At 36.4% G+C, this 12,722-nt stretch overlaps 1 protein-coding gene across 2 annotated transcripts in view; it reads right to left on the reverse strand.

Annotated features, from left to right (window-relative positions):
- ITGA1 (integrin subunit alpha 1) overlaps window positions 1-12,722 on the reverse strand; it is a 66,696-nt gene that overhangs the window by 24,341 nt on the left and 29,633 nt on the right. For both annotated transcript variants that reach the window (XM_053968831.1, XM_053968830.1), the window contains exons 8-13: window positions 10,216-10,364; window positions 8,380-8,530; window positions 6,571-6,736; window positions 3,023-3,096; window positions 1,917-2,061; window positions 656-798 (exon numbers count right to left, since the gene is read on the reverse strand). In XM_053968831.1, coding sequence (XP_053824806.1) covers window positions 656-798; window positions 1,917-2,061; window positions 3,023-3,096; window positions 6,571-6,736; window positions 8,380-8,530; window positions 10,216-10,364 — 828 coding nt within the window. The remainder of the gene's footprint in view (window positions 1-655; window positions 799-1,916; window positions 2,062-3,022; window positions 3,097-6,570; window positions 6,737-8,379; window positions 8,531-10,215; window positions 10,365-12,722) is intronic.

Below are 12,722 nucleotides of genomic sequence, written 5' to 3' on the forward strand. Positions count from 1 at the left end.
GGCCCAGCCCCCTAATACCTACTTTAGTTCATTGACTCTAAAAAGTTTGTTTGAGTGATTGATTGACTGATTGATTAGCTAAGTTGCAGACAACAGCTATAGATGAAAATTAGATAACCTGATTGCTCCTGAGATAAGCTGATACTGCAACCTGGGGAGATGAGAATAGGCAGGTCTTTCAATTCTCATAAGCATAATATTATCTTAATAATGCCATCCTTAATTATGCAATTACATGGGGATTTTTCCTCCTACAGCAATAGCTCTCAGTGAGCTGCTATTCAGCGTAACAGGCAACTATTCAATATTTCAGTCTATCCCAAAGATACCCTTGCACAGAACCCTGCATGTCAAAACTCTTTCCTGCCAGTGACATGCTCTTCCATTCAGCAGACAGAAAAAATTGTGCGTACAGAGATGGCAACAAGCACTTGGACACTGGTGAAGATTTAACCCTCAAAGACAAAACTCCCAAGTACCTACTGTACAGTCCAATTTGCATTGCTAATTATACCAGAGGATCTGCCTAACTTTTCCTTCTGATCTTGCTTACAACTCCCAGTTTCATGTGCTCTTCTAATGTGTTTTTATTTGAAATACTTATTATTTCTTCTGCTATATTAATTTTGTATGTTAACTGTGAATGCATACTTACTTGTTCTCCATTTAATCTCTGAATCACTTGCACCACTTTTCCTTCCATCTTATAAATGATAACTTGGCCAGTGTGATTGTATCGTGGCTGTCCTGCTATGTACAGCACACCTCCAGGTGTCACTGCTGAATTCACAGTATATCCTAGGGAGCAGAAAGAAATCAAGATGCAATACACACAGAATGCATCAGACATACTTGCTGTGATTCAGAGCCTTTGTAGGGTTTATTCCACAACTATTTAGCCCTATTCATGGTAGAGAGCAATAACAGTTAATTAAAAGACCTTTACAGCCTCAGAGTGAGGAGCACCCCTGTGTTATTAAACCTGTTCCCAGGCTGGTGAGCCATGTTCACTATGCCATTCTCACACAGTCTAAGAAATAACTCATGAATAGCTTGTTGAAAAGCTGCTTTCAAAGAACAGCTGCCACTGGCCAGCTGTCAAACTCACAGAGTCTTCAAAAAGTGATTCTGGGGGCATTTTGAACCTACCTCTGTTCTGTTTAATACTAACAACAGTTTAACAACTTTGGTGAAGGAAGACTTGAAAAATTTGTAGTGAAATTAAAACTGTGAAACAGTTGCAAGTATTATGGGAGTTTACAATCTTAATTTGAAAATGACATTACCATATTGGAGTTGTAATAAAAGGCAACAGCTAAAGGCATTTGGCAATTAAGAAAGTGTACTTAGGGAAAAAACATTAAAATATTCTAGCATTGATTCTTCATCAATGGAAGTATGACTTAAATGAGATAACAGAGCAAACAGAAGCATGAGGTATAGAAAGCAAGACCTAGAAGAGAGAGTAATGCCACTGAAGCTTTTTGGTAGAAAAATAACCTGCCAATATGGAAAATATTATTATAAAAAAAAATGTTGGTCTTGCTGGTTTTGTCCATCGAGTGACAGAAAAAGGCCTAATTTTAAGCAAATATTTGTACTTAATTGTATAAGACTTTTTAACTGTCAAGGCATAGGAAAACTTGATAACAATACTAGAGCAATCTGTGAAATCTTTGAATGGATTAAACATCTCTGTTGGGAAAGTTTAGATATACTTAGGTCTATGTTTGGACTTGTTTTCTAGTTGTAGGAGTTGTTATTTATTTTTTAAAAGAACATGAAAATCAGGGAGTAGACTTGCTCCCAGGCTTCTGGCATATAAAATGTTCTGTAACATACTCCTTTTGAATGAGCTTTGAGAGATGTCTTGTAGCATTTGTTGAAAGGTGTTGCAAGTGGGCTATTTCTCTTACCTAGGTAGGCTGCAAGAGGCTCATTTCTTTCTGAATGCCTGTCACGAAAGGTGTCATTAGTTGGCATTGAAATACCAGTGTCTTTCACCATGAGTACTGTGCCATTCCAGTCATATGCTCCAACTGCTCCAAGCATAATCCAATCCTTAAGGAGAGTAAACAAAAAGCCTGTTCTCTATGTGAATCATCTTTTCTCTATGTGAATCATCTTTAGACATTCATGGTTCAGGATGCTCAAATTTGGGTAATGTTTCCTGCGTATTTATGCAGTTAGCCTTGCTTTTCCTGTTATGGTACGGATCCTAAAATCATACGGTCATAGACAGGCTTGGATAGAAATGTCCAGTTCCAACCCCCACTGCCATGGCAGGGATGCCACTAACTAGACCAGTTTGTTCAGAGCCCCACTCAACCTGTCTTTGAACACCTCCAGGGGTGGGGCATCCATAGCTTCTCTGCACAATCTGTTCCAGTGCCTTACTTTGCACAATGTAAAGAATTTCTTCCTAACATCTAATCTAAACCTCTGCTCCTTTGGTTTAAAACTGTTCTCCCTTGTCCTGTTGCTAGCTACCCATGTAAAAAGTCATTATCCCTCTTTTTTATAAGCCCCTTCTAAATACTAGAAAGCTGCTCTAAGGTGTCCCTGGAGCCTTCTCTTCTTCAAGCTAAATAACCCTATCTCTCTCAGCCTGTCTTCACAGGATAGGTGCATCAGCCCTCTGGTCATCTTTGTGGCCCTGCTCTGGAACTGTCTTTCAATTTAAAACATTGCCCCTTGTTCTGTCGCTAAGTGCTCTAGTAAAAAGTTTTTACTCAATCTTTCTTAACATATTTTTAGGCTATTTTCCTGATAGAAAGTGCTACGGGAACACTAAGTTTAGAGTTCATGTGAAGTATATAGGTACTCTCTCAAGCTTTTGTTGAGCATAAATGTTCTTTACATACATTTTACAAGAAAGGTAACTGGATTACAGGACACTCCAAAACTTCCAACAGCAAACAGGACTATGCAAAGAAATCTGAAACAGTTATTCCAAATTCACAGAACCACCCACAAAAATCTACTTTGTAAAATAATGTCTACTTTCAAACAGTTTGTTTACCTGAGAATAATGAGCACTGAAACCAGCTTGAGACATTTCCATTTCAAAAGAGGAGGCCTGCTGGTCTGTTGTTGCTATTAAACAGAAAAAAATAAGTTTCAAAAATAAATTTGTTCCAATCTGAAAAAGTAACGGAAGAGTGTTATGAAAATGACCATATGATTGTAAAGGATAGCATAATTAACTAATCTATTCAGTGACTCTAGTTTACCAGAGTTTTATAATAAACACAGAAATAAAGACCCGTCTTGAATGCTACTATTAAGTACGGGAATTTCCATTTTAAGATCATGTCTCAGAACTTGTCCAACAAAGTTTCTGGGCTAAAACTGACCAGATTTGAACTCAGGCTGATGGTAAGTATGTTTGGAATGTTTGATTAATATGGTTAAGCCATTTTCCACTTGAACCAAGTGAACACCAGCCATGTAACCCTGGCCTTGTATTCAAGCAACTAAAGTTTTGTAGCAGCTGGAGGAACTTTAAATGAAAAACACTTGATGTTTGTATGAACCTTTGCAAAAACAACATAGGAAAAATCTCTGCTGTTCAAGATTCATAAGCCTCAGCGAAGTGCTTGGGAATGATAATCCTGCCCTGACAATTACATGAATATCTGATTCTCTTAAGTGACTTTGTAAGAAAAGGTTATTAGGTGATTTTGTACTAGCTTCAGTATCTTGTCAAGTAGTCATATGCTAGTTATTAAACTTCGATGGGCTGTTTTTCTTCCAGGTAAATGTGAAATATCATCGGGGAAGAAAAAGTTCTGCCTTTTCCTCTACTTAAAGATAAGCAGTCCTTAATAGTCAAGGACTATTTTGCCACTCTGAGTGGCCAACTAAGGGAACTATATTCTGCATGTTGATTCTTCCTTGAGAGCAAGATATTCCAGCAGGCAGTAGAGGCAAGCTATGAAATCTACTCTGATACTGGCCCAGGAAGAGTTCACAGTTTGCTACCAGTTGCAGCAAACCTTCAACTGTGTGAATGAAACTGAGCCATAGCAAGCCATGGTTGCATAAATTTCAGGCATCTGGACTATTAAATAATACTGAACTTTTCATACTCAGCAACTAAACCCCAGCAGTTGCTCCTGGGGACATGATGGCTTTCCTAATTGTTGCAATTTACAACCAGTTGTAGGAATGAGACATGATCTCAAATACAAAGTGTTTGTCATACAAACAAAGCCTATCATGTTTCACAAGATGTAGCTGCTTTGCTACGTCTGAACAAGTCATTTTTAGGCATAAAACTCCTAAGCTGCACATCTGCTGGTGAACAGTATTTTCATGCAGTAAAGGATGCTCCTTAATGAGCTGAGAAAGACAGAATTCTCAAAGCTTGAGGCAGAGGACAAAGCTGGTACTGTTGGTGTGTGCAGCTCAAAATACTACTTAGATAATGGCCCTTAGCCTAACTTTCCATTCAGTTTTAAACTGCCAAGCGTCTTACAAAGGATATTTTGTGAAAAAACATTTGTGCCTGCCTACGGGCTGGATAAAACATAAAACTGCTGTTAAAAGCAATGTCCATGCCATGAGACACAGAGGCATATGAAAAAATTATGTGTAAAAATTCACTGGCTGTCAAGCAGGAGTTTTTGTTGGATTTGATTTTTCAAATCTCTCCCAATTTTTCTTTGAAATTTTAAAGAACCAAATAAAATTAAGAAATCCAAGAAAAATAATCAAATGTACTACTACACTAGCAAGAAGCAATTTAGATTGAGAATTCAAACAGATTCAGATATCAAATTTCAACAGCCAAGGTTCTTGTGATGCACAGAAGCTACTATGTACAGATCTGATTAATCTCCAATTAAACACATCCAATAAACTATATTGTCAAAAGCTGCAGGGTACAGAATTAATCTGCTTACTTCCACTACCAGAAAAATGCATGCATGGACACAGTTGTGAATCCAGAATACAAGTGAAAGGTTTTGGGATAGGACAGGAAACTATGCCCCAAGAATCAGCATAAATTGATTTAGTCAGTTTTATCTAGCTCCAACCCACTGGAGCAGCTTGACCTTGCTATGCTTTGAGAAAAAGCTAAAATCCTATTTTTCATTTCTATTCTGATTCTCTTGCAGACAGATTACATGATTTCTGGGACTTAGGTCGAGGAGGAGATATTTCACATCTCATATTGCAGGAGTCTTATGTAGAAATCTTAGTGCATCTCTGAATTCCTACAGAAAACCTGCAAACCAAGATGCCTTTAGGCAGTAATGAAATTAATTAGATTTTCAAAAACTCATTCATGTTAGGTCTTACATCCTTCACCTATTGTAACACTAATCAACTTCTTATTTTATATTCATTATAGCTAATAGATGCAACTATCATTTTATTCTGACAATGAAACACAAATATTTGTCTCCCTTTTTTAAAAGTATAAAGGACAAATTGAAGACCAAGTTTTCAATTTCTGTTTGAACAACTATATTCCCACTGAAAGTGTATTCTTCCTAGTATACAGTGACTTAAGAAAAGACCATCCTATTCAATTAACTTTGAAGCAGTCAATGGCCCTAAAAAGGCTAAACTTTGAGCTTTAGAGATATTAGATTCTCCTCAAATTCATTTGTTGCAAAGCTGAGGAAACCAACTTGTTCAGAAGGTAAAAATGAACATATAAGTTATATTTTAATAAAGTTTTTATTGCTGAAAATATTTAGTAATAGCTGAAAACATTAACATTTGACCAAAATAAATAATACACTAAAAAAAAATATCTAAGTATGTCTTGGAAATACAACTCCAATGTAAAAAAACTGAAAATACTTTCTCAATTTTGTACATTCAAGTCAATATTTTCTTTTGTTCCAGCTATAAACTACACTATTCTAGCTACTTGGAAAGTTGAAGTGTTGAAAAAAATAGTCCAAATAGATGGATGTTTTCTTTGTACTACATGAATCCCTTCAGAGTTGGCCAGCATAATTTATAACTAATAAACTCTGTCTCCTGTTACCAGTAGTACTTCAAACAAACAGTGGTTTGGGCAGTGTTGTCTCGTTTGGATGGAGAATGTAAGCAGACATTATGAGAGAATGATTTTTCTGTGCTACAATCTGAATACCAAGAAGCTTCCCAAAGGAAAATCATATCTTGTTAACTCTATACAGCAAGTCCATGGTAACTTGTATAGCAAAGTAATATGCTGTAATTAATAATTAACCAAAAAGAGACCCTAAACATTTAGGCAGAAAACCAGATGATCACGGGGTAACTGGGGTATGATCTGGCAATATTTTTTACCTAAAAGAGGGCAACTTCCTATTTACCACATTAAACTAGTTCTGGTTACTTACCCTTTTAGGCTATTGTCTCCACAGGCTCTAACTCCTATGTCACATCTGTATCTACTATTTTGATGTCTATTATAAAATATTTTTATAACCAGCATGGAAGAAATAATTGCATAATAAATTTCACACAGCACAATGCATTTTCAAAGGAAGGTAAAAACAGGTGTTCTTCTATTTGTTTCAGTTGTAATGCAGGCATAAAGGAAAATTTTAAATAATGTCATACCTTCCAGGGCAAATATTCTCTCTCCAAGTGCTTCAACAATGGTTAAAAGAGCTAATTCATCTGAGACATTGAAAAAATGCTTTTCAGTAGGCTTACTGGCAATTGATTTTATTTCCTCTACAAATTTCTCAGTACTTAAATTTCCTCTGCTGTAGCTGCCAAGAATCTAAAGAGAATTAAAAAAAAAAAAAAAAAACAAAGAAACAAAAAAAAAAAAAGTCAAGCATACATCTTATAACCTGTTTAAAAAGATATAATTGAGGTAAGTTGTCAAAGAATGGTGGAAAATCGTATCTGACCTTAATTTGTTTTGTTAAAACCTCACTTGAATTGATTTGAAGCTATTCTTTCTCAAGGAGAACATAACTGTGTGATGGCTCAGTTGTTTTTTTGAAAATACCATTTGACAGGAAACAACGCAGCAGTATTGCTATCCTCAACTGTACTTTTCACCCCTTCTTCACAAAGGGTAATATTGTAATTGTATTACAAAATTGTAATAATTCACAAAATTGTAATAATTCATTCTCTGATTTGTTGAAGTAGGCCATAATTTTGGGGAGAAACTAACAAAACACTTCCCAACCCAGAGTCCAATTACAGTGGCTTCTGCATAACCACCAGTTCTTATCATAACATGCTATACATGCAATTAATAACAAGTGGATTAGGCATAGAATAGTTCTTTATTCTGTGAAGATTTGCCCTACAAATACATATAAGAACAACACTTCATTCAGTGTTAACAACTTCAACACAATACAAGACTTTAGATTTGGTTTGTAGTTTTAACAACACTGCTGTATTCAGGATACCTCAGAAAAAAAACACCTCACTTCTCTTAATTCCCAGACAGACAGACATTTTTCATATGAAAAAGGGCTCTATAGACTAAACTTGATTTGAGAGGGAGACAAAAACCAAATTCCTTTGCTGTAGCATCTCAGCCCATTGGAGCAATTCATATGTGGTTCTAAACAGGGATTTTATTGCTAAAATTGTTGCAGTGTCAGGGAGAACTTTTTCTTTAGTTATCTCTAATTTTATGAAGAAAACCACCAAAAATCTGTGTGCTGCTGGACTCAACTTTTGTTTTATATCTTTCTTTAAATTAAGTATAACTTCTTTAAGTTTTATGGTTTCATATTTTACCACATTATTTTACCAAAAAAAAAAAGACAGCAAATCAAAGAAAAACAGCAATGGAGAAGCAACAACCAATGTCCCTTCGAAATTAACATCAGAAAATAGAAGACTTGTGTATAAATATACAAATATAGTGGAGTATTAACACCAAATCCATAACTAGTGTTTTCATATTTCTTGATATGGATTAATATCTCTATATATATGGATAATACCTCTATTCTCATTCAGCTACTGTTTGCTTAGCATGAAAATGACAGCTTTAGAGTGCAAGCATACAACACAGACATAATGAACAAGTATTTTTGATGGCTTACATTTGCTTTTTTTAAAAATAGGTAGTGTTTCCATAGAAGTTGCTTAGAATTGTATTAGTCCCTTTGCTCAGCGTTGCTTTTAACAAAAATTATTTGATTTAAAACTGTCCCTCCTTTTTCCTCACACAGACATACACTTATCATCACACAGAAGACAGACAAATTGCTTTTCTTATATGCTATAAAATCAGAAAGCAAATTTTTAATGTTTTTTCAGCTTTTTCCACTCTGAAGTAATTATATTTCCATAAAGATTCTGTGAAATGAACTTCTAAAACTGAAATTACATTTAGAAGATTGAAACATGCTTTTAACATTCTGAATTTTCCCATTAAATTTCACTTACAGCAATAGCAAATCTCTGAATGTTTTCATCTTCACAATCATCAATCACTTCTTGTAATCTATAGTTGTCATGTGATTCCCCATCAGTCACAATAACCATTACTTTTTGCACTCCTCTTCGTGCACCGTGAGCCTCAGTAAAAGCTTCTTCCCTAAAGGGACCATAAAGCGTTTTGGAGAAAGGCAATGTCAGCATTTAACACATGCATCATATTTGCATAGCCAACCATAAACTACAAGATTTTATATTAACTAGGAAGCAGGAAATGGAGATTGATGTTAACCATGAACAAATACAAACAACTGCAATTGGAATTTACGTGGCAGTTCACGGCCAAAGTTTCACAAGCATTCATTCATCATTCACTCACTTGAGAGCAATAGCAGAAAATACAAATATGGATAGTGAAAAATTCTTCCCCTCTACAAATAAACTTCTGGCACTTGAAAACAGCTTTTGGCATGTTAAAAAAAAGACACAGCCAACACCCTATCTTTACAAAAACGTATGTAGAAAAACTTCACTTACTTCCACCCTACAGTAGCACTTCAAGTGGTCAAACTATTTACTCAGCTACCAGCACACCTATGTTAATTAACACTGGGTGTTGGGGACATGGCAGAAATAGGTTGCAGGTAAATGGAGGGAGACTGGGGCACCTACTTGAATTCTACAGTTGCAGATGGACAAACAAGCTCTGAGGTTTTGGGCAGCTGTTCGCCCAGACTCTGGACCTAATAAAGGGAAGGCTGGATTACGGCTCTGAAGGAGAAGGAAGGAAGCAGGGCTTCCTCTTTTCAGAAAAATACCACAGAATTCTAGGAGTGGCCACATGAGTGAAAGCTGAAATTTACCGCTGAAAATGGCCAAAGGGGGATGACTGTGAGAACAGAGGAAGCTTTTGATGGCAGTTTCTGTATATACAAGCCTGCTGTAGTTTGTGGTAGTTTGTAGATGTGGTTTCTGAATATTTGGCAACTCTTAACTGGCTCTGCTTTCATGAATTTGTTTGGAGTCCTCAAGCTTCTACTTGTATCTCAGGAAAACCTTAATATATAAGAATTAAATTGTACACCACATCAACAAAACTTTGGTCAGATAATCAAATTGATGATCAGAAGGACGCTGCATATTTCATTAAATGGTTGTTTGCAATGAGTGAATGCAATCTTTTGCAGAATAAAAGCACACTTTTATAATGGAAGAAACAAACCCAGAAAAGAAAAGAGATACCTCGACAATGCTGTACAGTTTGAAATTTTCTGAGAGATTTTACATTTACTGTCTGTTCTATGAAAGTCAGATTTCATTTTTCGTATAGAAGAAGCATTTCTAAATATTGCTATTGCTACAACAGGTCTTTAATCTCCCAATGACTGAGAAACTTCAAAGACTTAGGATATAAAATTTTTAGGCCTTCTGAAAAGTGTGGGCCCAAACATTGTAATATTAGACTTCAGAATGAAAACAAATTAACATTAAAATTCTAATTTTTTGTTTTTCCCCTGAAAAACTTGATTTTCTTTATCCCTCTCTATATACAGTTCCTACCTACTCTATGTGGACATCAGATATTGTAAGCCCCTTGCTTAGGCCTACAATCTTGCTCCATATCTATTATATTTTCCTAATTCCTCCACTCAGGTGACAGCTGCCTTTCATACTCAATTGCTTTAGGTGCTGGATAGAGTCTGTTTATCCACCTGATAAATGATGCTTGCTTAGCTAAAATGAAGTCAGATGTTAGCCATGCCGTGTTTTTAACACATAAAATCAGAATCACCACCCTGCCCTGTTTGTTTCTCCCACATGCAGAACATCATCTTGTGTGCGTACCTGGCCGTGTCTATTCCCAAGGCTGTCATGGTTTGCGTGCCGCCCCGCTGGCGTATTCTTGAGGCTGCAGCCATCACATCTTCTGTTGTTGAATATGTATTCAAGTAAAATTCATGGACTACAGTTTGTCCATACTGAACAATTCCAACCTGAAACACAGAGTTCATGTTTGAAATCAACTGCCCTTAAAGAAAATGTCCCTGCCTCTTACAGTAGGGTAAATGTTTGTACTTGTAGCCAGGGGAAGAATTGAACTCTTTGCACTTCCCTCAGGATGAAACACCTATATGAAGTTTGAGCAAGACTAGCTAGATGACAGTCTCATGAAACATTTTGAAGTTTCTAAATTGCTTTTATTAGAAACTGGAATAAAGTCAAAAGTTGTCTCAAGTCCTTGGTCTTCCTGACTTGAGGTAATCTGGATGCGAGCTCTGCTCTCCTCTAGGCCAAACTGACCAATGCCCCAGCCATCAGTCACAACTCCTCAAAAATGTTTTCCTTATGGCACACAAAGTCATGGCTCATTCAAAACTCTCTTCATTCTACTCAGATATAATATTCCTACACCCCATACTTTATTTACCCTAAATTGAGCCTAGAAACAAGAAGACCCAGTTATTCTTATCTTGATGAAGACAGCAGGGACATCCGTTACAAGCATGTTCTCCCAGCAGGAGGTAAGTTGAAGTATCACCTGACAAGTACCAGAGCGTAAAACATGAAGGAAATTGTAGCTTTGGGATGGGAGAGGGTAATGTAAAGCCCGTAGATGACCTCAGCAGAACAAGTCTTTGTCTGGAAGATCAATACATGGGATTGTGCAATAAGCACAAAATGCTTGAAGAAACTTGCTGCAAAACCAAGAGTGGAATAAAAAGACGAGCAATATTCTTAAATATTAATTTATTTCTCCCATTCATCTCTGTCAGTTTTAATATTTTGGCAGGTTCCTGACAGCTTTTACTGAGAAGAAGCCACACAATGTTCCATTAGCATATTTCAATTTTACGTTACACATGGCAATTTATAGGTGTTATTTAGGATAATGCAGTATTGCGTGGCATTTATATCTCACTCATCTATTATTAAAAGCACTCTAGCATTAAGTTATTGAAGATCAATAAGACCTCTGGGATGTTTTTGCCATCATATTACTTTAGAAGTGGCTTAGTATGTACTTTACAATTGCTTTACAGGGTTTTTTTTTAAGGTATTTTCATAGCCTCTCAGATTCTGCTAAGCATTTATTTGCTTGTAGCAGAAGGGTTAGAATTGTATAAATATTTCACAGTAAACATCAATAACATGATCATTATGAAATGGTAGTTATAGATTATTATGGGACTATAATTATATTGGCATGTGATAGCAAAATTTATCCCACTGAATTTCTGTATCTTTTTGAAAATACAGTCAAATCTGTAAGAACTGTAGGCTCAAACTTATAACAAGTTGCTGCATGTCAGATATTTGTCTCTTGGAGGTATGCCCTCTTCTATCTGCAGCAGAGAGAATGCAGAGGCTGCAATGTTCCTGTGAGTAGCAGGCTATTAACCCTGTTCAGTGTTTACAGAACCAACCAGGGCACACTCCATCTCATCACTCAGAGCACTCATGTGGCACTGAATAAATTACAACCTGAAGATGAAATTTTTAACCTGTTCCCTCCAAGGCAACTATTTTGTGGCATGCATCTAAAGTGACATACCACATTACCTGAATAGGATGCTGTTAGTCTTTTAAAAAGACTGCTGTGAACTGGTGATGAACAAGAAATTTACAATGATTGATTTTCTGAAGGAGGAGTAATGGCTTAAAAATTCCTGTGCTAAGGGAATGCTATTTGGTGTGGATTCATGGCTCCTTCTGTGTAGCTTTTGAGGTACCAATAATGAAATCATCTACTGACTGCTGCCAGTGTGAAAAGCATCTGCCAGTCTTTCATGATTCTAGAGACCCATGTTGGTGTTGTCATTTTCCTAAAAAAAGATTACAGGCTGACATTGAGTTGTATAATTTCCTGTTTCAAAGGAAATGTCCATGATCACAGCAAGTACACATTTTGAGCATTTCCTTTTCAGGAAGTGAATGGGAAGAACATCTGAGTTTGAAAACTGCACTGTGCAGCATAGCTTGTAAATCAGGAAGGAAGGGGGGCATGTGGTTATCTTATGGGATACAATTGTCATGTGCGACCCTTCCTAAGCGTTAGCTTTGAAAATACTGGTCATCATGTCCTACAAATTCCATGGTATCAAAGACGAACCATTCCTCAAAAAAAGGTAACAAAAAGTCTCTGAGAAAATGCTACTAGGCTTCATGTTCCAGTCTCCTACAGGATCACAGGATGATCACCTTGCAAAATTAGAGTTATATTCTATTAGACAACAATGAAGGTTTGAACTTTTGTAGCCTTTTCATCTTATGAAAAATTAAAAGTGACACATCTACATGATGCAAATGTGCCTTTATGGGACTTCAGAAGGCTCCTAAGAATGATGCTTACA

Source organism: Vidua chalybeata, chromosome Z, assembly GCF_026979565.1.
Source record: "Vidua chalybeata isolate OUT-0048 chromosome Z, bVidCha1 merged haplotype, whole genome shotgun sequence".
Classification (NCBI taxonomy): domain Eukaryota; kingdom Metazoa; phylum Chordata; class Aves; order Passeriformes; family Viduidae; genus Vidua; species Vidua chalybeata.